This window comes from Bufo gargarizans, chromosome 1, assembly GCF_014858855.1.
Source record: "Bufo gargarizans isolate SCDJY-AF-19 chromosome 1, ASM1485885v1, whole genome shotgun sequence".
NCBI classification, from domain to species: Eukaryota; Metazoa; Chordata; class Amphibia; order Anura; family Bufonidae; genus Bufo; species Bufo gargarizans.
Window position 1 is genome coordinate 170,945,027 of NC_058080.1, and position 25,381 is coordinate 170,970,407.

Genomic DNA, 25,381 nt, shown 5'->3' on the forward strand with positions numbered 1-25,381 from the left:
TGGGAAGATGATGGAAAAGTAGTAAACTAAGATTTTTTTGGTTGTCAATCTGCAGAGACGGAAAATGGCGACAAAATGGTGGTCTGGTCTGAAAGGAGAAGACGAGGACAGAGAACATCTACATCAAAGGAGACGTTACTGGATGTAAGAGGTATGGGGCGCTGTATTTCTGTAGTGATCGGATCAGGGGAGTAACGATCAGGTTGTGACCGCGGGGTGGAGGCGGGATATGGGCGTGGTTGGCGGCAGAGCATGGGCGTGGCTGGAGGCGGAGCATGGGTGGGGCCTCTATTTTGCCCGGGGTCCCTGAGGGTTCTCAGTCCACCCCTGTGCACAGGCACGTCTTCTGAATGTTGCCAGCCCTGCCCCCAGAGTGCTGCGCAGCCACACAGGGGAGAAGAGGAAGAAGCCAGGGCCCTCACCTCAGTCCGTGTCTGGCTGCCGCCCACAGACAGACAGTGGTGCCCAACCAGTGAATATAAGCCCAAGGTGTGTGCGTGTGTCTCACTGCTGCCGCCCTGCCCAGTGCCCACTCCAGTATACCCTGTACTGTCATGTCACTCACTGTGAATGTTAACCCTGTACTGTTAGTCACAATACAGGGTTAATATGCACAGTGATGTCACATACAGTACAGCCAGCCCGGGGTTAATATGCAATGTGACATCACAGTACAGGGTTAATATGCACTGTGACATCTGAGTATAGCCAGGGTTAATGCAAAGTGTTAATATGCACTGTGAATATAAGCCCTGTAATGTGTTGACAACAAGCCCCCTCCATGTATCTCTTTGGGAGAGTCGGAGAAACACGAACGCTGTATCTCTGTCTCTCCAATAGAGATGAATGGAGGAGGCGTGCCGCTCTGAAGCCTAGCAGAGCCGGCGTTCTGGGCGCTGGGCAGCAGATTGGGGCGTGCCCCCCATGATCAGACATCTTATTTCCTATCCTGTAGATAGAGAATATCTTGTGTTCGTGGGGGCCTCATGTTTGAGTTTCGCCTAAGGCCTCACAAAGTCTATAGCCGCCTCTGCTAATACTGTACAGAGCTCCTACTCCGTACAGTATGGGAACAAAGTTTTATGTAAATCGACTTCGGATGTTTCATCTGAAGTCGATTCGCTCATCCCTAAATGCATTCATCTACTGAATGCCCACCCGACCACGGATGTGATGTCACGCTTCCAGTCCACCTGGGACCAGAGGGAGTAGAGATGTGAGCCTTATTTCCAGAAAGGAGCAGCATTTAGTAAGTGGGTGCATATATATTTTTTTCATTTAAACACCTCCCCAGCCTTTAATATAATTAGTTTTGGGGTCAGACACCCCTTTAATGGTATTATACTCACTCGCAGTTGAAAACAGAAAAAAAAAAATTTGCATGATTTTTTTAAATTTGTCGTGAAGGAGTGGCACTTTCAGGTGTGAATGCACTTCTGTCCTAGGATTAGCACTCATGTACACTTTTGTCCCACCTCCTCTCATCGGTTTCTGGTGCACACAGAGTTAACTAGGAGCAGCACACTATATGTGCAGGGTCTGCTCTCCTGAATATAGATGCATAATGGCATAGGTAGGTTTAGAGTAGGAGCTGCCTGACAGACCACAGTGGTGCATAGATGTGTTTTGATCGAAATATATTGGCTAAGAGTCTTAGATTTTATAATTAGAGTGAGGGCTTAGTCCAGATGTTATGTTTGCATTTATTGCTATAGTGCATTATTTTCCGTGAATTACTCACGGTTGAACACAAACAGCAGAGGACCCGTGTGCAAAGAATGTTCTTTCAGTCCTCTCCCAAAATTTCTGATTCCAGATGTTGCTATGTGGTGGCACTGTTAATCGAAGACTTTTTGCCTGAGTGACTTCTGTGTGCAACGTGTCACTGCAGGGCGATCAAGTTCCAGTGTTTAGGAATGCCAAGTAGTGATGTGGCCTGATAGTTTTGTGTCACGGTGCTCCTACCCGGATACTGTCACTCCCCAGGGTTAGACTCCATAGCAACAAAGGAGTCCAGACTAGGTAAAGTTTAACGGTTTTACTTGAACAACCTTGCAATAAACTGGTATCATCAAGACGATATTTGAACTTTCTCTTGGCTCCAGCAGGCTCACAGTAAACTGGCAGGTGAACTGAAATACTTTGCTTTCTCTCTCTGCTATGCTAATCTCTGAGTTCAGTCTGGTTACCGGACTTTTTAGATGTCCTGGTACGGTTGAGTGGGGTGGCCATTGACCCCCTCATAATACTCAGTCTATAAACTGCAATTAGTGGGGGTGCTTTACTAGGGGCGCCTGCAGCAGAGGGGTAAAATGCTCCCTCACTGCGCCATGTTGTGTGGTCTCCTTCCAATTCTCAACTAACTACAGCTTCCTGCAACCCCTCCCTTGGTAGAAAGCGGGACTATCCCACTTCTGCCCAAAAGGGGGGGGGGGAGAAAGAAATGGTAAGTTCCATTCTGTCTAAAGATCTCTGCCAGATACACTACCACCTGTTGGACAACCAGGCACATTACATGAACATAACAGTTTTTGCATATAACACTCTGGTGGGTGGTTGTACAGTTGGTGGTCCAAACCAATGTGTGCTGTATATGCCTAGTTCTGGTCACAAATTACTGCCTGACAGCTGTGTACATTTTTGGCACATGTCACCAAGGCACTAGCTAACGTCATTTAATATTTACTAATGAGGAAAGTAGGGTCCTTACAGGCTCTGGCTTTCCAGAAAAAAATACATTCCTAGTTCTCTCAGTCAACAGCACGTGTTCATTTGTCAGACCTGTCTACTCCTAGTGCAACTTTCCTCTGGTGGTTGGGACTCCCTGGCTAGGCAAATGCTTGCACATCATCAAGAGTCATCCAATCACAGAGGTGCATAAACAGCAAGGTCTCTCATTCGCTGACTGGGGAGGAGTCAAAAGTGTTGACTCATGCAGAGGATTACTGTAGGGGGAGGCCGAGGCAGTGGCGTTTATAAGATATTTGACACCCAGGGCTGGTACTTTCTCTGCCCCCCTTTCCAAATGCAGTGAATGGGGCTCAGCTGCGAAACCAAGCACAGCCACTATCAAATGGACAGCTCTGGTGAGCAGAGAGAAGGCAAGAAAATGAAATGTCCCCCTCCCCATGCCAAATTCTCAACCCACCCCCTCCTCCCAGCCTCATTGTTAAAGAGATATGTGAAAGAACATTACATACATCGCTAGGAAACATACAGGAGAATACAGCAACACATACATCTTACATCCAGTGATGTCTCTATTGACATAGATGTTCTATTTCCTCATCTTTTCCATTCGGAGATCAGACTGCCTTGGCCATGTCTGCTCTCTGCAGAGTTTACCGCATGAATCTCTTTTCTACCAACTTCCTGTGCACCTAGCCTTTCTGCTGCCTGAGGCGAAAACTGAAATGGCACCCCCTCTTTCCCAATGTAAATTTCTTAACCTAACTCCTTCCTTTCAGCCCATGGCCCTTTGGCTGCCCCCCTCTTGCCCCAACCTGGTGCTGCCTGAGGCGATCGCCTTACCTGGCTTCATTGGTGGTGCCCCGCTGCCCTCACAGTAGTATTGCCCTCATTGTATAACCTTTACAGTAGTTTTGTCCAGATATGTGCCCCCTCACAGTAGTTATGCCTATATTGTGCCCACACGGTAGTTATGCCGACACTTTGCTCCCTCACAGTATTATGCCCTAACTGTACAACCTCACAAGAGTTATGCCCACATTGTGCCCTCTTAAAGTATCTTATCCCTTCATTGTGCCCCCTTCACAGTTGTAATGCCCTCTTTGTTCCCCTTCACAGTAGTAATGCCCTTTCTGTGCCTCTTCACAGTTGTAATGCCCTCTCTGTTCCCCTTCAGAGTAGTGATGCCCTCACTGTGCCCACATAACAGTAGTAATACCCCCTGTGCCCCATTTACAGTAGTAATTCCCATTGTGTCACTTTAATAATGATAATTCCTACTCTGTGCCCCATAATAGTTATGCCCCCCTCTTTACAGGAGTAATGCCATCTATGCCCCCTTCATAGTAGTAATGCCCATTTTGCCCCCTTCATATTAGTAATGCCCATTGTGCCCCTTCACAGTCGTAATTCCCATTGTCCCCCTTAATAGTAATAATGCCCTCTGTGCCCCTTTGTTGTAGTAATGCCCTAAATGCCCCCTTTGTAGTAGTAATGCCCTAAATGCCCCATTTGTAGTAGTAATGTCCTCTGTGCCTCCTCCATGGTAGAAATGCCTATTGTGCCGACTTCACAGTAGTAATGCCCATTGTGCCCCTTTCACAGTAGTAATACCCATTGCACCCCCTTCATAGTAATAATGCCCATTGTGCCCCCTTCATAATAGTAAAGCCCATTGTGCCCCTTCACAATAGTAATGCCCATTGTGCCCCTTCACAGTAGTAATACCCATTGTGTCCCATTCATAGTAATAATGCTCACTGTGTCCCCTCCATAGTAGTAATGCCCATTGTGCCCCTTCCACAGTAGTAATGCCCATTGTACCCCCTTCATAGTAGTACTGCCCATTGTGCCCCCTTAATAGTAGTAGTGCCCTCTGTGCCTCACAGGCCGGCAGCACCATCTGTGCCTGCAGGGCTGAATGGTGGTCTCCCTGCTTCACCATTCAGCGCAGGAGAGACGGAGCGCGGGAAGCTGAGTGACAAGAATAGATGTGCCTATGTCCTCTGAGTGAATGGAATGAAGGTCAGTTATACAAGTTGCTGCTCATAGATGAGACTGCCCAAGAAAAGCAGAGTACAGCTCTTGGTTATATCCTGCAGGTCCACAGAGATTAATAGAGTTGTAGGGCGCAAGAGTAAGCATCACTCCCTTCACTTGAAGGACTCTGGGATGCCTAATCTCATGATTAGTGGGGGACCCAGCAGTTGGACCTGCACTGATCAGACACATCACATATCCTGTGGATAGGTTTTAAGCTTTTATGGTGGACCAATCCCTTTAAGCAAATGCATGACACAACATATGCTAGTTAGTCTGTAAAACTGGCTCCAGCTCTCTTAAAGTTAAGGCTACTTTCACATTTGCGCTTTCCCTTTCCGCTATTGAGTTCCGTCATAGGATCTCAATAGCGGGGGAAAACGCTTCTGTTTTGCCCCATTCATTGTCAATGAGGACAAGACTGAACTGAACGAAACTGAATGCTCCAGAATGGATTCCGTTCCATTTGGTTGCGTCCCCATCGCGGAAAGAATAACCCTGCAAGCAGCAGTTTTTCTGTCCAGGATGTGGTGCGGAGCAAGTCATGACTCACAATGTAAGTCAATTGAGACGAATCCGTTTTCTGCAACACAATAGAAAACGGATCCGTCCCCTATTGGCTTTCAATGGTGTTCATGACGGATCCGTCTTGGCTATTTTAAGGATAATACAACAGGATCTGTTCATATAGGATGCAGGCAGTTATATTAGAGTACTTTCACACCAGTGTTATTCTTTTCCGGTATTGAAATCCGGTAAAGGGTCTTAATATGGGAAAAAAACGCAGTTTTATCCTAATGCATTCTGAATGGAAAGCAATTCATTCAGTATGCATCAGGATGTCTTCCGTTCCATCCCTTGTACAGTATTCGACCGGACAAAATACAGTAGCTCGCTGCAGTATTTTTTCCGGCCAGAATCCCAGAACAATACCGCAGTTGCTGGATCCGGTATTAATTTCCATAGAGAAGTATTAATGCTGTGTTCTGGAAATTGCAGCATCGCCGGATATGGTTTTCCAATCTGCGCATGTGCCAGGATATAGGAGGAGCTAGTTTTGCTTTTGATCTTTGAAAAAATATAAATACCGGATCCGTTATTCCGGATGAGACGGATCCAGTATATCACCGGATCTGTCTAACGCAGGCATGCTCAACCTGCGGCCCCCCAGCTGTTGCAAAACTACAACTCCCAGCATGCCTGAACAGCCTACAGCTATCAGCCTACAGCAAGGCATTGTGGGAGTTGTAGTTGAGGGCCGCAGGTTGAGCATGCCTGGTTTAACGGATCCAAAAGGGGAAAAAAAAAGCTAGCCGTTTGTATATGGCTTGCTAGATCAGGCAGGCAGTTCCATTGCCAGAACTGCCTGCCGGATTCCAACAACGCTACTGTGAAAGTACCCTTATCAGAACGAAAGCGTTTTTGCTGATCCATGACGGATCCAGCAAAAACACTGGTGTGAAAGTAGCCTAACATACAATATATCAATAAAGAATGGTTATAGCACCCAGTCTAGGCAGCTGTGCTCAGTAATGGTGGGACTAATAGCTTACTTGCATAGATCAAACCCACACTACCACTTTATCACCCTCTAATACTGGAACTCCCATTAAGAGACACTTTGGACACGTTCACTCAAAAACTGAGTTTTTTCTATTAAGTAAAGTTTAGTATGATTAAGCATTTATAGTTCATTAAATTCTTTTTTCTCAATTGTATCTTTACCTGTATGTATATTCTGATACATTTATCTTCCCCTTCTCTCCAGTTGTCTCCGTTCTGCTAGTCAAATTGACGGTGTTTCCAAACAGGCAGTAGCGTGGCATCCTCTGACCAATAACGCCTGTCACCACTTCTCCTGTATGTATGCCAATTGTAATCTAGGAAGACAGAAATAAGTTCTTTGTAATTAAAGTAACTCTTTTTTTGTATTAGTCCACTGTAGTCAATAGATAAGTATCTATAATAGATCATTTCTGTCCTGAGAGGCTGGCTGGACACACGAAATGATGATCAGTTGTCCATGTGATTGTTCACAACATGTACAGTGTCCAATTGCTACACAGAGCTCCACTTAAAGAGGCTCTGTCACCAGGATTAACACTATTAAACCAGACCTGGTAGAGCTCATCATGCTGATTTAAACAATACCTTTCTTTTGTCTGTACGATAAACAGCTGCAGAGAAATCTGTGTTTTTATTCATATGCATTTAAGCAATTCGAGCACCAAAAAGCGGGGCTGAATCATCTGAGTACTGCTATGTAGCACCCCCTGTACCCTGCACACTTCCCCCTTAACTTGATTGACAGGGCTAGAGATGCTGAGGGCAGAGTCCTGTCCAAGAGCTGTGTGCTAGCATGTAAATATCATATATACTATATACTATAGCTTGACCACACTGAGATCTGCCCGGAGAGCTAATATACATATTACTGCTGTATTCACAAGCACAATACATGATTATAGACACCAGTAATGTGTGTTAGCCTATAAGCATAGAAAAAACATCTCTCTCTATGTGGTAATGTTATAGCTCAGAAGTGAAACTGTTGGTTTTACATGTAGAGATCCCAGATTTGAATCCCACAAGAAAAGTCTATGTCCTTATTATATTGAGAATAATGTTTTTTTAGGAAGTTAATAAATATAACTTGCTTCTTTATAATCATGCATTGTGTCTGTGAATAAACCAGTCATAGGTTTTAGCAAAAGAAAAAAAAAACACTATTCTCAATATAGTAAGGTCTTTATCAGTATATAATTATATATTATTTATTATATTATAGCCTTTTAATATGGTTTTAAAAGAGAAAAAAAATATAGAAAGAAAACATTCATCTCTCCTGGGACTTTAAACCACACATACATACAGGGGCGACCAATAAACCACTAAGCTAAAACACTACCACATAGAGATATCAGTTTTTTCTATGTTTATAAGCTAACACATATTCCCAGTGTCTGTATGATCATATATTGTGCTTGTGAATACAGCAGTAATATGTACATTAGCTTTCTGAGCAGATCTCAGTGTGGTGAAGCTATAGTACATAGTGATATGATATGCCCACACACAGCCCTGTCAATCAAGGGTAGAGGGGAAGTGTGCAGAGCACAGGGGGTGTTACAGAGCAGTGCTCAGAATATTCAGCCCTGCCTCTTGTGCTCTAATTGTTTGTTTGCATATGCATATAAAAAAAACGCATATATCTCTGCAGCTGTTTATTGTACAGACAAAAGAAAGGTATAGTTTTAATCAGCATGACGAGCCCTACCATCCTGAGGATTGCACATATGGTATTAACACCAGCCTTACAAACAGTAGTTAGGTGTTGGCTGCTGGATGCTCCACCCACTCCCTCAATTGCTGCCTCAATTAGCTAGTGCAGAAACTGGAAGAAGCAGCATCAGATAGAAGGAAACGGAGCCTAACCACCTCCCTCTAAGGAATCATATTAGAATTTATTCTGATGGTAAAGGAAAACATATTAGGCACTGGGCAGTCATAAAAGGGGGCCACCCTTTGGCTCTACTGGGAAGAAAACACTGTTTATTCAGAGAGTACCTTGGGATAGTTGACCTGTCTACCCCATACTGCATCCTCATATTTGATATTACTGTATGACAATAACTGTGCCTAACTTTACAAGTGCATACGTGAATTGAATAACAAGCTACTCTAGTAAAGACTGTTTGTTGGTTCACTAACATCAGCCTCATCATTGCACTGTAGCACCTTTTGCATCACCATAGCTTTCCACGGGCCACCCACAGGATGCCTGCATTGCACCTCAAAAACTCATCTCCACCAAGGGTATCCCACCTAACACCAGGAAAGTGCCCCAAAACCAGCGAGTGCCCCTAAGGGAGGAAAAGGTGCTCCCTTCCCATCATTTCATGGCTCTATGGAGTGTGGACTGCCACTGTGAATAACCATTACTCCCATTTGCTACCACCACCCCTGTCCTCCTTCCTGACCGGCCCTGTTCACATGCCAGACTAACCTGGCCTTTTAACAGTCATTTTTTTAAAATCATTTTTGTTTAAAAAACTATGGGGCACATTTATTAAGACCAGCATTTTAGATGTCGGCCTTAATAAGGCCCTGCACTGGCAGTGAATACGCAAAAGTCATTTCTAAATGTAAGACAGCTTCCTAGCTGTCGCACATTTAGACCATTTTCTACGCCTAAAACAGGTGTAGAAAATTGTAAATGAGAGGGGCCTGCTTGTCTGTCCCCTTCCCCGCCACACCTACTTTTTTAGACCTGGCATGAGTGGAGAAAAGTTGCAGATTGAAGGTCCTTTGTGCCGCAGCAATCTGTGCCAGAAATACTTCTAATATAGGTGTATTTCTGTTTAATAATTGACCCCTATGATCTCATGTATGGACAGCTTTAGCTTCTGTAGGAGATAATAGGGACACATCTACAAGCTTGCTCAATATGCTCTTATTTAAATTGTTACAAATGTCAGTCTAAAACAGACTACGCATTTCAATAATTAGTACCCAATGTTACATATGTGAATGTAAAAACTGGTTTATATGACTAAAGATATTTGTATTTGTAACTAATAGCCTTGTAGTACAAAGATTACAAAATGTGTTCATTTCCAGGTTGCCTTTTTATACAGGGTCTCAGTCTGTTATATGGCCTACACTTATGATAAGTTATCAGTGATTAGTTGGGATTTGACATCCGGGGATGGATCAGCACTGTGAATGGGTCAAGCTGGCAAGGTTCAAGGACTGACAAAGAAATCCTTTGCTACTGAAAAATACCTATAACATGGCTACTTACCTGTACAGATTCCCCATCTATTTGAACTTGTCCAGCAATTTCCATCATGTCTAATGCCAAGTGGCAAATAGACCTTGCATGGTGGACACATCGTTCTGGAAGGCCACTCACTGTCATGTATTTGTCACCAACGGTTTCAACCTTAAAATAGAATTACACATCATTTCAAGCTGCAATGATATCTAAGTGAACTGTATAATTGGGCATGACAAGCAGATTGGGACCAGGAACCATTGATACAATCCCTTATAACAGGGGCGAGGGGCCCATCTGTTAGATGTAGAGAGAGACCCCACCAGATTTCATTAAGACTTTTTAAGACTTTTGCTAGATAGATAGATAGATAAATAGTAAATATTTTATATATATTTGTGGCTGAGGTGATAAAATATGTTGTCCCTTTCGCCTAAGAGAAGAGTGCAAGCTTTTTGCAGTGACAATGCTTTGTGCTATTGACAACTGGAGTCCCTATTTCTCTCCATTGCAGCTAAGATTGTAATGGTGTCACAGGTGCTTTAGTCTATACAGCTTAATGCCGCACACATTCTTAGGGGATGTCAAATCTGAAAGCTGTGAGGAAGACCCTGGACTTATTTTATTTCAAAGGGGGTTTGTTGACTTTAACCCCAATTTGAATTAATCCCTGGAAAGTGTTTAACATAAAGTAAAAAATCTGCACATAAATTCCCCCACCATTCCAGTGCCAAGGCTCCTGACCCTGCTCCTGTAAGTCCCCAGGGTGTGACACCCATAGGGGGTCATGTGCACCATTGCAGCCATTCACTAGCCTCAGTGGTGATGTGGCGCCAAGTGGCACTCGTCCAGAAATCACACTCTGGAGACTAGAAGGAGCCTCGGCACTGCAAAGCGGTAGGAGATTAGGTGAGCAGATTTTTACTTTATGATAAACACATTCCAGGGCCTAAGTGAAACTGGGCTTGAAGTCGGAAAACCCCTTTAAGGCATTTAGTGGCCCATTTAAGATCTGTGCATCGCTTGTAATCAATGTTGTTGCCTATCCGTAAGTAGTCTGAACACTGCTTCTGACTTGTAAGCCTTGTTAAACTGCCATATTGTTGAGTGCATTTGACCTGTCTCTGAGCCATTTGTAACTGGACCTTGTCCCACTTAGTGGGAAATGGCTCCATTGCATCAGTAGGGGCTGTCTCTGTGGTTCTTACTATATACCCTAGCAATCATTTAAGGGCTCAAACCGTTATCACCTTGTGTGTTTTATAAAGAACATTAGACCATCAAAGCTAGTAATGGGTTACCCGTATAATGCCAACCTTTGTATCTTTTATCCTGTCCCCTGGCACTTCATGTCTTCATGATTGACAATTGCAATCAATAAAATAAGTAAGAAATGTTAACTACATTAAAAGGAGTCTGTCACCTAGAAATTTACTGACCAATGCTTTGTAGGGCTAGCTTAGCTGAATGTAACGATATATTTCACGTAGTGATCTGTTGCTTCATTCTGGAGCAAAAGTACTTTTAATCCATATACAAATGAGCAGTTAAGTGCACTGAGAGCGGGCCCAAGTCCCTCTGTGCACCCTTGCTACTCCTGCTTCCTCTGCCATACCCTCCCTTTCCTTCATGGCCAGGTAAGTTGACTATGCAGGATCCTGGCCCTGTCAGAAAGTTGGTGCACTCAACTGCTCATTTGTTTATGAATGAAGCAAAGGATCACTAAGTAAAATGCATCATTACATTCAGCTGAGCTAGACCTGCAAAATATTGTGCCTGGTTTATCCGTGAATTTCTTGGTTATAGCAACATATATGTAATGTTCTCAGTCGATACCACATGGTGAGTTTTGTCAAATCATTTTATGAATAAATATATTTATGTTTTATTTACCGACAACTAAGAATATATTTGATATCACAATTTATAAAGCAGAGCTAATCTGGGCACAGCAGGCATGTGATGATTCAATGCAAAAGAATGTGCCTACAATTTGTGCTACAGATTGTAATACAAAAGATGTCATGGAACTTCCATTACCCATTACCGTGGATATCATTTAGATGTAACGCTAAGTATGATACTTAAACTGCATACGAGAAACCTTCTGATGCAGTAGACTTGTTTCTGCTTAAAGAGATATTTATACACAAATGTACAGTATGTAATTCGCATTCATGCTTTAAACATTACCATAATGGGACTGTAATGTCATGTCGGATCCGTCAAATATTTCGAATATTTTATACTTCTTACCGTAATGACAGCAATAGCAAATAATGTTGGAGGGACACTGACATATATGGCTATGGGTAAATGCATGTTTGATGGTGTTAACGAACAGCGTGTTCAAAAATACACTGTACTGTTGCATGTGTTATGCTTTTTCATATTAGAATGCTTCCAAAAATTGTCCCTTATCGGGGGCAGATGATGTTTAAACACGCACACAGTGTTATGTGATAAAAAACAATGACCTATTGGGTTCAAGCATCTAAAGATTATGCTTTAACAGGGGGAGAGCCATGTTAATGTCATGATAAACAGTGGCTTTTCTGCACAAGCATACAAAAATTATGCATTAAAAGGGGCAGAATGCCTGTCCGTATTTATACATGCACAAGTATTAACTGTAAAAAGAAACAGTGGCTTGTTCTGAACAAGCCTGCAAAAATTCTCCCTTTTAATTGGGAGCAGCAACAGTACAGTATGGATGTGGAAAAGATGAGGTCATAATGGCATCTGCTTGCAATAGCAATGGCAGCAGTAGCAACATAGCATAGAACAGACAAGGCAGTAGATGTGTGTGGCTATTTAGGGGTACTGGTAGTAGTGATGGTTGTTTAGCAGTAGGGGTAAAGCAAGTGGTGCCAGGGGGATTAGCAGCAGGATCTAGCAGCTGCAGTGGCGGCAGCAGTAGCAGCAGCCATATGGTATGGAACATAATAGTACGCAGTCAGACAGCGGCAGTGGCAGGATGGGGTGCCATCAGCATGTGCAGATCTATTTATTGGCTTCAGCCGGAGGTGTTTGAAAATCCTCATGGATCCATGCCTCGTTCATTTTGAAAAAACTGCTTGTTGTTTTGTACACTGGTGGAAAACAACTTTGGGTGACACAATGCTACCTACCACCTTTAAAAAAAAAAAAAAAAAAGGACAGCTGGGGAAATTTACAAATACAATACAGCAGGATTACATATTGGTGAAGATGCGGAACTGTGCCACTACGGACACCTGGTCAAAAGTCTCAGTGATGGGATATGGCAAAAACTACAGCAGATGGCATTGAGCAGAATTGAATTTTACAGAAGAATGCATTTTGTTGAAGGTGTGCAACTGCACAACTATGGACACCTGGGCAAAAGTACAACTGATGTAACATTGGAAATACTGCGGCTGATGGCATACAGAAGAATTAAATTTCACAGATGAGTTACATTTTAGGGAAGGTATGAACATGCACTACATTTACCACAACTAAGCGGTACCGCCAGCAACTTGGCCAAGTGTCAGTTAAGCTAATTGCTTGCCGCAAATAGTTTTCTCATGGACACAAATTCCATTATGGTTTGAATATAATAAACTGGCACTCTTCACTTGGTCGGACACACAGAGAGCAATGTATGTAAAATGTACATTTAAACGTCAATCGTAGAGGTAGTTTCTTTTTAGTAAAAGAAAAATCACTTCAAAAGAAATATCACTTAAAGAAAGAGGAGGGGTATTACCCTTCCATAAAATGGTACAAAAAACTGATAAAAATAGTACATATAGTTAATACATGGTAAAATTATAAAATTGCATAGATTAATACATGGTGGGATTATAAAAGTGTGTATCCTGGTTTCACCCTTTTAGTAATTGTAGTGACGCGTCAATGGAAGATGTGGTTTTCCTCAATGGTAGCCTATAATCAGGCGCAAGATGTTTTTTTGTGAATGGTAATGTGCAAATATATAGGTAGCAGAGTGAATGGTCATTCAGCGAACATTTCCACCATATATTTGCTATCCATTAATCCAATCCCCCAATAGAAAAATCGGTCATAAAGATGGCTTTCAATGCAATAAGTTCGATGGTTAGAGGGTTAATAGTCTATTGTTGCCTTACTTTAGGTGTGGAACTGCACCACTATGGACACCTGGGCAAAAGTACAACTGATGTAACATGGGAAATACTGCGGCTGATGGCATACAGAAGAATTAAATTTTACAGAAGAGTTACATTTTAGGGAAGGTATGAAAATGCACAACATTTACCACAACTAAGCGGTACTTGGCCAAGTGGAAGTTCAGCTAATTGCTTGCCGCAAATAGTTTTCTCCTGGACACACATTCCATTATGAATGTCTCAAAATGGAGCAGAGGACAAGAAGGAGGAGGAGTCTGAACAGAAGAAGAAGCAGCTGATGATGATGAAATGGACACTTTACTGCTTGGGGATGTGGCCTGGCTGCCACAAAGAAGACCGGGAGAAGGAGGATAGACTTGTCCCAATGTAGAATGCTGGCCAGTCCTATTTTCCTACAGGATCCAGTGACGCTGCCTCATGTGCTGCAATAGAGCCCTGGTACCTATGTTTATGTTGGAAAGCCCATGGCATTTTTTTAATTCTGCGGATATTTCAAATGGATGTGGTTTTGTGTGCTGAACAGAACTAAATGCAGCCAAGATTGGCCTTGGACTGGCATATTTTGAGCTTGCACCCACAGTATCAGCAGCATCACTAGTTCCTGACTTGACCAGATATATTTTGTGTTTTTGGACGTATGTTGCCAATGCTCTTTATTGTCACCGCGGCCACCACCCTTTTCCTCTCATGTCTACTCCTCGGCACCACAATTCAGTTCCCGAGTCCTGTCCAACACACAATCATTATCATATTCCCAAGTCCTGTCCAACACTGGTATTGTAAATTTACTTTGGAAATGCAAATTTTGCAGTGCAATTATGTTGAACTATATAGTCTGTTGCAGTAATGTGATCACTAACATGAATTCTAACAATGCAATGTCTGCAGTAAAATGTATTTAAACTGTGCCTTCAATAGCACAGATATAAGAACGCAATTTTTGTAATAAAATATCTTTGAACTACAAGGTTAAATGCAGTAATGCGTTCACTAACACGGATATAACAATGCAATGTTTACAGAAAATAGTTTTTGAGTTATACATTTAATATTAAGGATGTAACAAGGTAATATTTGTAGTAAAATTTGTCTTTGAACTACACATCTGATGCAGTAATGTATTCGCTAACATGGATATAACAATTCAATGTTTGCAGTAAAATGTCTCTTAACTATGTATTCAATATCATAAGTATAATAATGCAATTTGTATAGTAAAATGTATTTGAAACTACACAGTCTGATGCAGTAATGTGTTCACCAACACAGATATAACAATGCAATGTTTGTGATAAAATGTCTAAACTATGCTTTCAATATCATGGCTATAACAATGCAATTTGTGTGTTGAAATGTCTTTAAACTACATAGTCTGATGCACTAATGTGTTTGCAAATATGGATATGACAATGCAATTTTTGCAGTAAAATGTCTGAACAATGCGTTCAATATCAGGGGTATAAAAATGTGGTTTTGTAGTAAAGAAAATCTGGAATTAAACCATAGGAGATTTTTTCATTTTTGCGTTTTCATTTTTCTTCCCTATCTTCCCTGAGCCATAACCTTTTTATTTTTCCATTCACATAGCTGTATGAGGCCTTATTTTTTGTAGGACTAGTTGTACATTCTAATGCCACCATTTAATATGGCATACAATGTAGTAGGAAGCTGGAAAAAAATGCAAATGCCTACTTGTTCTTGAGGCATTTTCCCTTCAGTTTTGTCTTCAGCAAGTGAAATGTATGCTCAATCGGATTCAGGTCAGGTGATTGACTTGGCCATTGCATAACATTCCACTTTTTTTCCTTAAAAAACTCTGTGGTTGCTGTTGCAGTATGCTTTGGGTCATTGTCCATCTGCACTGTGAAGCGCCGTCCAATGAGTTCTGAAACATTTGGCTGAATATGAGCAGGTATTATTGCCCGAAACACTTCAGAGTTCATCGTGCTGCTTTGGTCAGCAGTCACATCATCAATAAATACAAGAGAACCAGTTCCATTAGCAGTCATACATGCCCACGCCATGACACGACCACCAGCATGCTTCACTAATGAGGTGGTATGATTAGGATCATGAACAGTTCCTTTCCTTCTCCATACTCTTCTCTTCCCATCACTCTGGTACAAGTCGATCTTGGTCTCATCTGTTCATAGGATGTTGTTCCAGAACTGTGAAGGCTTTTTTAGATGTCGTTTGGCAAACTCTAATCTGGCCTTCCTGTTTTTGAGGCTCACCAATGGTATACATCTTGTGGTAAATCACTCTGATGAACTCTTCTCTTGATTGTTGACTTTGACACACATATACTTACCTCTGGAGAGTGTTCTTGATCTGGCCAACTGTTGTAAAGGGTGTTTTCTTCACCAGGAAAATAATTCTTTGGTCATCCACCACAGTTGTTTTCCGTGGTCTTCTGGGTTTTTTGGTGTTGCTGAGCTCACTGATGCTTTCCTTCTTTTTAAGAATGTTCCAAACAGTTGCTTTGGCCACGCCTAATGTTTTTGATATCTCTCTGATGGGTTTGTTTTGTTTTTTCAGCCTAATGATGGCTTGCTTCACTGATAGTGACAGCTCTTTGGATCTTATCTTGAGAGTTTACAGCAACAGATTCCAAATGCAAAAAGCACACTTGAAATTAACTCTGGACCTTTTATCTGCTCATTGTATTTGGGATAATGAGGGAATAACACACACCTGGCCATGGAAGAGCTGAGAAGCCAATTGTCCCATTACTTTTGGCCCCTTAACAAGTGGGAGGCACATATGCAAACTGTTGTAATTCCTACACCATTCACCTGATTTGGATGTAAATACACTCAAATGTAAAGCTGACAGTCTGCAGTTAAAGCACATATTGTTTGTTTTATTTCAAATCCATTGTGGTGGTGTATAGAGCCAAACATTTTAGAATTGTGTCGATGTCCCAATATTTATGGACCTGACTGTATACTGGGCTGTGTTTTTATTGATACCATTTTGGATTGTGTGTAACTTTTTGATCACATTTTATAAAAAATTTTGGGCAAGAGAAGCAATGAAAAAATTGCAAATTGGCTATTTTGACCTTTTTTCCATTACGCCATTTACCGTATTGGAAAATAATTTTTATATTTTAATAGTATGGGAGCTTTTGGACGCGGTGATGGTCATGATTTTTATATTTTTTGCTACTTTTGTATTTGTTTTTTTATTCTAAGAAAAGGTGGGTGATTTAAGCTTTTATATTGTTTTAATATTTTATATATTTTTAAACAGTTTTTTTTTACTTTTTTCATTATTTTGAAGCTGGTATTTAAGCCTACAAAACCATATTTTTTTTTTTTATTCTGAACCCTCGAGTCTTCTTGACCCATAATTTGAGGAGAATTGGTTATTTCTTATGTTGGCTACCTGCTGGCCAAAATAAGAATTGCAGCTTCAATACCCTGGGTCTCTTCAGAGAGACCCAGCATATTGAAACAAATTACAGTCATCCTCATTGGCCGCAGAGGATGCCAATTTTCACCCTTTAGATGCCATGATCTCACTTGATCACGGTATCTAAAGACTTTAATGACCGCAATCAGCATTATTGCCAGTCGTGGTGATTAGCCATGGGTCTCTGCTATTTGGAACAGCGGAGACCTACCGCCCATGAAGCCCGCTGCACACGCGAACGGGCGCCATTGTTTGCACTTTGCTTCAGTGCCGTACAAAACAGGACCTGTAACCTTCCTTGATATGTAAGTGAGTTTGAGCAACTACTTGCTTTCACCATGTGACAACAATTCTGGAATATCTTTTCTTATGACTCTATTTTGTACAATTCCTTTATTATTCCTTCTAAAAGATATGAATGAATTGCAAGCAGTCTGCAGTGAAGTTCCAGGTGGGTGCTACCATTTGGGGGGGTGTTCTAGCACCGTCTGACACTAGCAGCACTGATTGGATCGTGTCAGACTATACAGGTAACCCCATCCGTCCCCGCCCTCACACACACACACACACACACACACACAAACTTTGCAAACTGCTAGCAATTGATAGCATAGTTGCCCCAGAATTGTTATTAAATGGGGAAAGCACTTTGAATGGTCTAATAAAATCATGTACAGTACATATAGTGTAGAGTGGAATATGCATTATAACAACAAAAAAAGTTCAGCTTTTCTGGTTTACGAACAGATTAAATAAAATAGACTAAAGTACTAGACATCCAAAATAGTTTCATTGTTTTCACTGAAAATGTAATAGATTTTTACCTTATAGACAAAAGGATTCTTTCTCGAGTCAGTTAAAATATCAAATCGTGTGTATACGTCATTTAGAAGGTTTACAATCTTCATGGCTCCTTCCCCGGAAGCATGCTTGCTGCAGAACGCATTAAATCCTACAATGCCACTAAACAGAATTGTGACATTGTCATATCGCTTGGCTGCAACTGGGCGCTTATGTCTGAGCTCATTAGCAACAGTAGGTGGAAGCACAGAATACAGCAAGCTGAAAATAGAAAGAAAAAGGACACTGAAATGCAATAGACATGTACCGACTGTCGGTAATTACATAATGGAGAAAGGCTGACTAAAGGTCCCTTTACACGGGCCGAGCATTGGGCAGATAAGCGCTAACAAGTGTTTGTAGGAACGCTTGTTAGTGATGATCCGCTGGTGGACAGGTGTTGCCGATTACCCGATGAATGAGCGAAATGCTTGTTCATCGGGCAATAAGATCATTTGTGCAGTCACCGAAATCGTCGTTTTCTGACAGCAAATCGTTCCATCTAAACGGCAATCTGCTGGCGGAAAACATTATTAGGGATCGCACCACCCCATACTGTGGAGGAGATCACTGCATGTATCACTGCAGGTCTCCTTAACTGACGAGCAGGCTATTGTAAGGAAGGAACGCTTCCTTCCCGACACCATCTGCTCAATTGAGCAGTGTAAAGGGGCTTTTAGGGTACGGCTACACGTTCAGGTTTCTTCATCCTCAGGGTAGGTCATCAATACCAATCAATACTGACTTCTGACACCCCCACTGATCAGACGTTTGAAAAGGCTGCAGTGCTGTCAAGGAACCATGAACCGGACGTACAACAAGAGATAAGTGGAAATAAGAAGGCTTTATTGAAAATCAAGCTGTAAGGCAAAAGTCCAAACGGATGGCTAAACCGAAGCAGGGTCTTGCGAAGCCAGAGGTCAGGAACCAGAAGGGTAGTCAGACGAAGCCTGGATCGGGAACCAGCAGGGTAGTCAGATGAAGCCTGGATCAGGAACCAGCAGGGTAGTCAGACGAAGCCAGGATCAGGAACCAGAAGCAGCAGCAGTCTTAGAAGCATGTGAACACAGGAGGACCAAGCAAGGAACTGAAGCCACAGACCTCCTATATATATGAGCTAGGCATCCAGCTCCTCCCAGTGGGAAGGAGAAGCCGCAGGGTGGAAGGCTACAAGAACCCCAGAAACCAAGATGGCCGCCAGCACATGTCAAACGAAGGAGAACAGCAAGAAGGTAAGACCATGACAGTACCTCCCCCTCAAGGGCCCCTCCTCCGCGGAGTAAAGAACGGTTTCTGAGGGAAGCGTGCGTGGAAGGCTCGGAGCAAGGCAGGAGCATGGACATCTGCGGAGGGAACCCAGGAACGCTCCTCTGGACCATAACCACGCCAATGAACCAAAAACTGCACCCGACCGCGGACCAGGCGTGAGTCCAGGATATTGCTCACCTCATACTCCTCACGATTGCCCACTTGGACCGGACGAGGCCGAGGAACCGAGGAAGTGAAACGATTACACACCAGTGGCTTCAACAGGGAGACATGAAACACGTTGGAGATCCGCATGCCAGGAGGAAGCGCAAGGGCATAGGCTACCGGGTTTACCCTGCGAAGCACTCGGAAGGGACCAACAAAGCGAGGCGCCAGCTTGGGAGTGGGCACTCGAAGGTTGAGGTTGCGGGTGGACAACCATACGCGGTCTCCGACCTGGTAGGAAGGAGCGGGCGCTCGTCTGCGATCAGCCTGGAGTCTCTGGCGCTGCGCAGAGACCTCAAGGGACCTCTGGATCTGTACCCAAGAAGCACGTAGGACGGAAAGGTGATCCTCCACAGCCGGAATATCCTGGGGAGAGAATACCTCCGGTAACACGGCAGGTTGGAACCCATAATTGGCCATGAAGGGAGACGTCCCAGAGGAAGAGTTCACCGCCGTGTTCCTGGCAAACTCAGCCCAAGGCAGGAGGTCAACCCAATTGTCTTGGTGATCGGAGACATAGCAACGAAGGAATTGCTCCAAGGCCTGATTGGATCGTTCTGCGGCCCCATTGGACTGAGGGTGGTAGGCCGAGGAGAAAGAGAGATGAATCCCCAACTGGGAGCAAAAGGCGCGCCAGAACCTGGACACAAACTGACTCCCCCGATCCGACACAATCTCCTTGGGCAAACCGTGCAACCGGAAGACCTCCCTGGCAAAAATCGTGGCCAACTCTTGTGCAGAGGGTAACTTCTTGAGAGGAACACAGTGGCACATTTTGGAAAACCGATCCACAATCATGAGAATGACCGTATGGCCTCGGGATGCAGGGAGGTCCACAATGAAATCCATCCCCAGGTGTGACCATGGACGCTCCCCGGTGGCTATGGGTTGCAAAAGGCCCAACGGAAGGTGCCGAGGGGACTTACTCTGGGCACAAACGGAGCATGCCGCTACATATGCGGCGATGTCGGAACGTAGAGAAGGCCACCAGAACAGACGTGAAACAGCCCAGGACAGCTGATTCTTTCCAGGATGCCCCCGCGGCCTTGGAGTTATGGTAGGTTCGCAACAACCGAGTGCGCAACTCCTCAGGCACAAAACATCTGCCGTTGGGTCTCCCAGAGGGAGCACCAGATTGAGCCGCCAAAATCTGCTCACCCAGGGGAGAGGTCAGGCTGGTGCGAATGGCGGCCAGGATCTGATTCGGAGGTATGACCGAAGTCGGAATCGACTCCTCCCCGGACAGCTCGGAGTACTGCCGTGATAAGGCATCCGCTCTGATGTTCTTGGAACCGGGTAGGTAGGAGACCACGTAATTAAAACGTGACAAGAACAGAACCCATCTGGCCTGACGTGGTGTCAATCTCTTGGCCTCAGAGAGGTAGGTCAGATTCTTGTGGTCCGTCAGGATGAGAACCGGAACCACCGAGCCCTCGAGCAAGTGCCTCCATTCTTTAAGGGCCTGCACGATGGCCAATAACTCCCTGTCACCAATCTGATAGTTGCACTCCGCGGAAGACAGTTTCCGGGAGTAAAACCCACAAGGAAGCAGAGGACCCTCTGGTGTTCTACGCTGAGACAGAAGGGCGCCTACTCCCGTCTCAGACGCGTCCACCTCGAGAACAAAGGGCAACCCAGGGTTGGGATGCGACAGAATCGGAGCCGACACAAAGGCGGACTTTAGAGCCTCAAAAGCTCGGATGGCCTCGAGCGGCCAGACCTGGGGATTACTGCCCTTCCTGGTCAGATCCGTGAGAGGCTTGGCTAGCATGGAAAAGTCCCTGATGAACTTCCGATAATAATTGGCGAAGCCCAAAAAGCGCTGCAGGGCACGAAGACCACTGGGCTGGGGCCACTGTAAGACAGCCGAAACCTTCTCAGGATCCATGGAGAACCCCTCAGCGGAAATGATGTAACCTAAGAAGGTTACCTGGGATCGGTGAAATTCGCATTTCTCAAGCTTACCGAACAGCTTGTTCTCTCGTAACCGTTGCAACACTCGTCTGACATCCAGAATGTGGGCCTCCATGGATTCAGAATATACCAAGATGTCATCCAAATAGACCACCACACACTGCTGCAACAGGTCACGGAAAACATCGTTGATGAATTCCTGGAAGACTGCGGGCGCATTGCACAACCCAAAGGGCATAACCAAGGATTCATAATGACCGGTCCTGGTGTTAAACGCGGTCTTCCACTCATCGCCCGCCTTGATCCTTACCAGGTTATATGCCGCCCTCAGGTCGAGTTTGGTAAAGACCGTGGCCCCTTTGAGGCGATCGAACAGTTCGGAAATCAAGGGTATCGGGTAAGCGTTCTTGATCGTGATGCGATTGAGACCCCTGTAATCAATGCAAGGCCTCAACTCACCGCCCTTCTTTTTCACAAAGAAAAATCCAGCCCCTGCCGGGGACGAGGATTTGCGAATGTGTCCGCGTGAAAGCGCCTCCCTGACGTACTCCCTTCATGGCCTCATTCTCCGCTACCGACAGTGGATAGACTTTGCCACGAGGAGGAACGGCACCAGGTTGTAACTCTATGGCACAATCGTATGGGCGGTGCGGAGGTAGGGCAACCGCACGCACCTTATCGAATACATCCCGGTACTCCTCGTATTCAGGAGGCAACAGAGAGTCCGAGGAAGTACACAGCAACTTGACAGGCCCATGGATGCAACTAGCCCCACACTGCGGTGACCACGAGAGGATCTCGGCAGAACTCCAATCGAAAGTCGGATTATGCTTCTGGAGCCAGGGGTACCCCAAGACCACCGAGTAGTGTGGAGACGAAATAACCTGGAGACAGACCGACTCTCTGTGAACGGCACCAATGGCCATCCCCACTGGAAGGGTCTCCTGAGTCACGTGTGGCGGCAGAAGGGGTCTGCCGTCTATCGCCTCAAGAGCCAGTGGGGAACCTCGAGGCTGCAGAGGAATGGAATTGGCGGCAGCGAACACACTATCAATGAACAAACCACCAGCACCAGAGTCCACCAACGCCTGGGTCGTCACCGAGCCCCCGACCCAGGAGAGGACAACAGTAATCAGTGGTTTGTCAACACGGGAAACCGGGGACGAGGAGACTCCACCCAAGATCTGCCCCCGACAGGATCTCAGGTGCGAGCGTTTCCCGGACGGTTCGGGCATGCCAACCGAAAATGCCCACCGAGACCACAGTACATGCATCGGCCCTCGCGTCTCCGGAGTGCCCTCTCCCCCTCGGACAGGCGAGCAAACCCCAGCTGCATGGGTTCACCCCCAGACAAGTCATCCCCAGGAGGCGTGGGAGGAGAGGGAGGCACGGGTGGGACAGCAAACGTAGGCGCCAATCTGTTAGAAGACCTCCGCAGGCTCTCCTTAAAGGAAGGTCTCTCCCTGAGTCTGGTGTCAATCAAAATCAGGAAAGAAATAAGAGACTCGAGCTCCACTGGTAGGTCCTTAGCTGCAACCTCATCCTTCAAGGCATCCGAGAGACCATGAGAGAAAGCAGCAACCAGAGCCTCATTATTCCAGCCCACCTCTGCTGCCAGGGTACGAAACTCAATGGCGTATTCAGCTACGGATCGTGAACCCTGTCTGATGGACATAAGGAGCTTCGCAGCAGAGGCAGCACGAGCCAGCACATCGAATACCTTCCGAAGAGAAGCAACAAAACCGGAAAACTCGAGCAAAAACCGGATTGTTGTTCTCCCATAAAGGGCTGGCCCAGGCCAAGGCCTTGTCCGAGAGCAGCGAGATCAAGAAGCCCACCTTTGATCTCTCAGTAGGAAAGGCATGTGGCAGCAACTCGAAATAAATGCCCACCTGGTTAAGGAAACCTCGGCACTGAGTTGGCTCTCCCCCAAAGCGCTGTGGAAGGGGGGCAGAACCGGTCATACCCCGAAACACCGCAGGCGCAGCAACAGGTGTCGGGGTAGACTCTGGCGCAACAACCGGAGCGGCAGTAGGAGCGGGCCCAGGAGCGACAACCGACCCATCGGCAACGGAAGCTAAATGAGCCGTGCGTTCAAGCAGGGTTTGCAACGCCACAGCGAACCGACCCAACAGGTGATCCTGCTGATCAAGTCTGGCAACCAGCGTAGGTAGCGAGGATGGCCCTGTACCATCAGAATTCATGGCTTGGTCCTAATGTCAAGGAACCATGAACCGGACGTACAACAAGAGATAAGTGGAAATAAGAAGGCTTTATTGAAAATCAAGCTGTAAGGCAAAAGTCCAAACGGATGGCTAAACCGAAGCAGGGTCTTGCGAAGCCAGAGGTCAGGAACCAGAAGGGTAGTCAGACGAAGCCTGGATTGGGAACCAGCAGGGTAGTCAGATGAAGCCTGGATCAGGAACCAGCAGGGTAGTCAGACGAAGCCAGGATCAGGAACCAGAAGCAGCAGCAGTCTTAGAAGCATGTGAACACAGGAGGACCAAGCAAGGAACTGAAGCCACAGACCTCCTATATATATATGAGCTAGGCATCCAGCTCCTCCCAGTGGGAAGGAGAAGCCGCAGGGTGAAAGGCTACAAGAACCCCAGAAACCAAGATGGCCGCCAGCACATGTCAAACGAAGGAGAACAGCAAGAAGGTAAGACCATGACAAGTGCTCACCTATGCCTCCTCACAGCAAACCAAGCACAATGCTGTACGATGCTGTATAGTGACTGTGCTTGGTATTGCAGCCCAGGCCTATTCACTTGAAAGGGACTGAGCTCCAGGTAGGCCAGGTGACAGATGGACGTGACATTACTCGCCTAGAAAAAGGTCACATCGCCCACCAGAGCACCATGGTCTATTCAAATAGTTGTTAGTTGATCGCCAGGAGGTGTCCAGATTGCATCCCTACTAATCAGATATTAATGACTTCTCGACGATAGATGATCAATATTCTACTTCTTGAAAACCCCTTTAATACTATAATTTCTTTAATGATCTACACCTCATTTTGGCTTTCAAAATGTCATCTAAAAAAGCTGACCGTGAGGTCATACACTTATAATCATCTTCATTACATTTCTGATGCCACCATTACATGCTGTCACTGCTAGCATAAAATGCAAAAGAAACTCTTACGTATCAGTCTTCTTCTTCTCATCTTCCAGGGCCCTAAGGGTGTGCTGCAGTCGGTCAGTAAGTATTTCCAGTTCTTGAGTCAACTTATATTCTTCTCTGAACTGTTCTCCAAGAAGTACTAGGTCACGAGTTGCATCATGAAGGGGGATGTCACTGAGATACAGGCCTCTTCTTGTCAAGTCATCCAAGTTCATCACACTTGAATTAATTAGATATGTCATCAATTCAGCATATTACAGTTTACAAGTTAAGCCAATACATATTTTTGTAAAAATTACAGCTCTGCTAATGCACTTCATGAGTGCCTGTTGCTAGTCTAATGGAAGCGGTACTACGCATTTGGAATTTATTGTCTTCTGACAAGGGCAAACACAGGATTATAAAGCTCAGGAACACATTTGGGAAACCAAAATGGACCTCATTATGGTTGATATGTCAACTTTTTACATTTACTACATTCATATTTACTACATACATTTACTACGTTCGTATCACATGTTTTTTATATAGGATAACATTTAGCAAAATCATGTCACTGTCTTCCTGGCAGCAATAGAGTTACAGTAATTAAACCCCCTACAGCCCTGAGCCATAAATATACGGTACTAGCATCTGGTAGTTAACACGATGCATTGTACCGGGATAGAGTGGTGCTTAAACTTACATCCATGCCATCAATGAGTGTCAGCAGAAAGCATGCTGCAATGGCTGCTTTCAGTATGGCCATTTTACCCCTTAGATGACTGCATCAGCAGCTAAGCAGTTAGAGGGACGGGACTCTCTCTTTCACCCCCTTGGTGACTCTGCAACATAATTACTGGGTGCCAATGTGTTTCTATGACAAATGGGGCCTATTGAAAGATCCAGGTCCGCCATCATTATACTGCTTCTCCCCATCTCCCAATCACTAATCAAAGACACGGGAAGATAAAAAAGAGCACCGCTGTCACGA

The 25,381-nt window shown here is 44.7% G+C and overlaps 1 protein-coding gene across 1 annotated transcript in view; it reads right to left on the reverse strand.

The window, feature by feature from the left end:
• GUCY1B1 (guanylate cyclase 1 soluble subunit beta 1) overlaps positions 1-25,381 on the reverse strand; it is a 98,138-nt gene that overhangs the window by 5,000 nt on the left and 67,757 nt on the right. Inside the window, exons 9-12 of the mRNA XM_044298879.1 lie at positions 24,430-24,627; positions 17,880-18,117; positions 9,533-9,673; positions 6,454-6,608 (exon numbers count right to left, since the gene is read on the reverse strand). Of these exons, the coding sequence (XP_044154814.1) occupies positions 6,454-6,608; positions 9,533-9,673; positions 17,880-18,117; positions 24,430-24,627 (732 nt within the window). The remainder of the gene's footprint in view (positions 1-6,453; positions 6,609-9,532; positions 9,674-17,879; positions 18,118-24,429; positions 24,628-25,381) is intronic.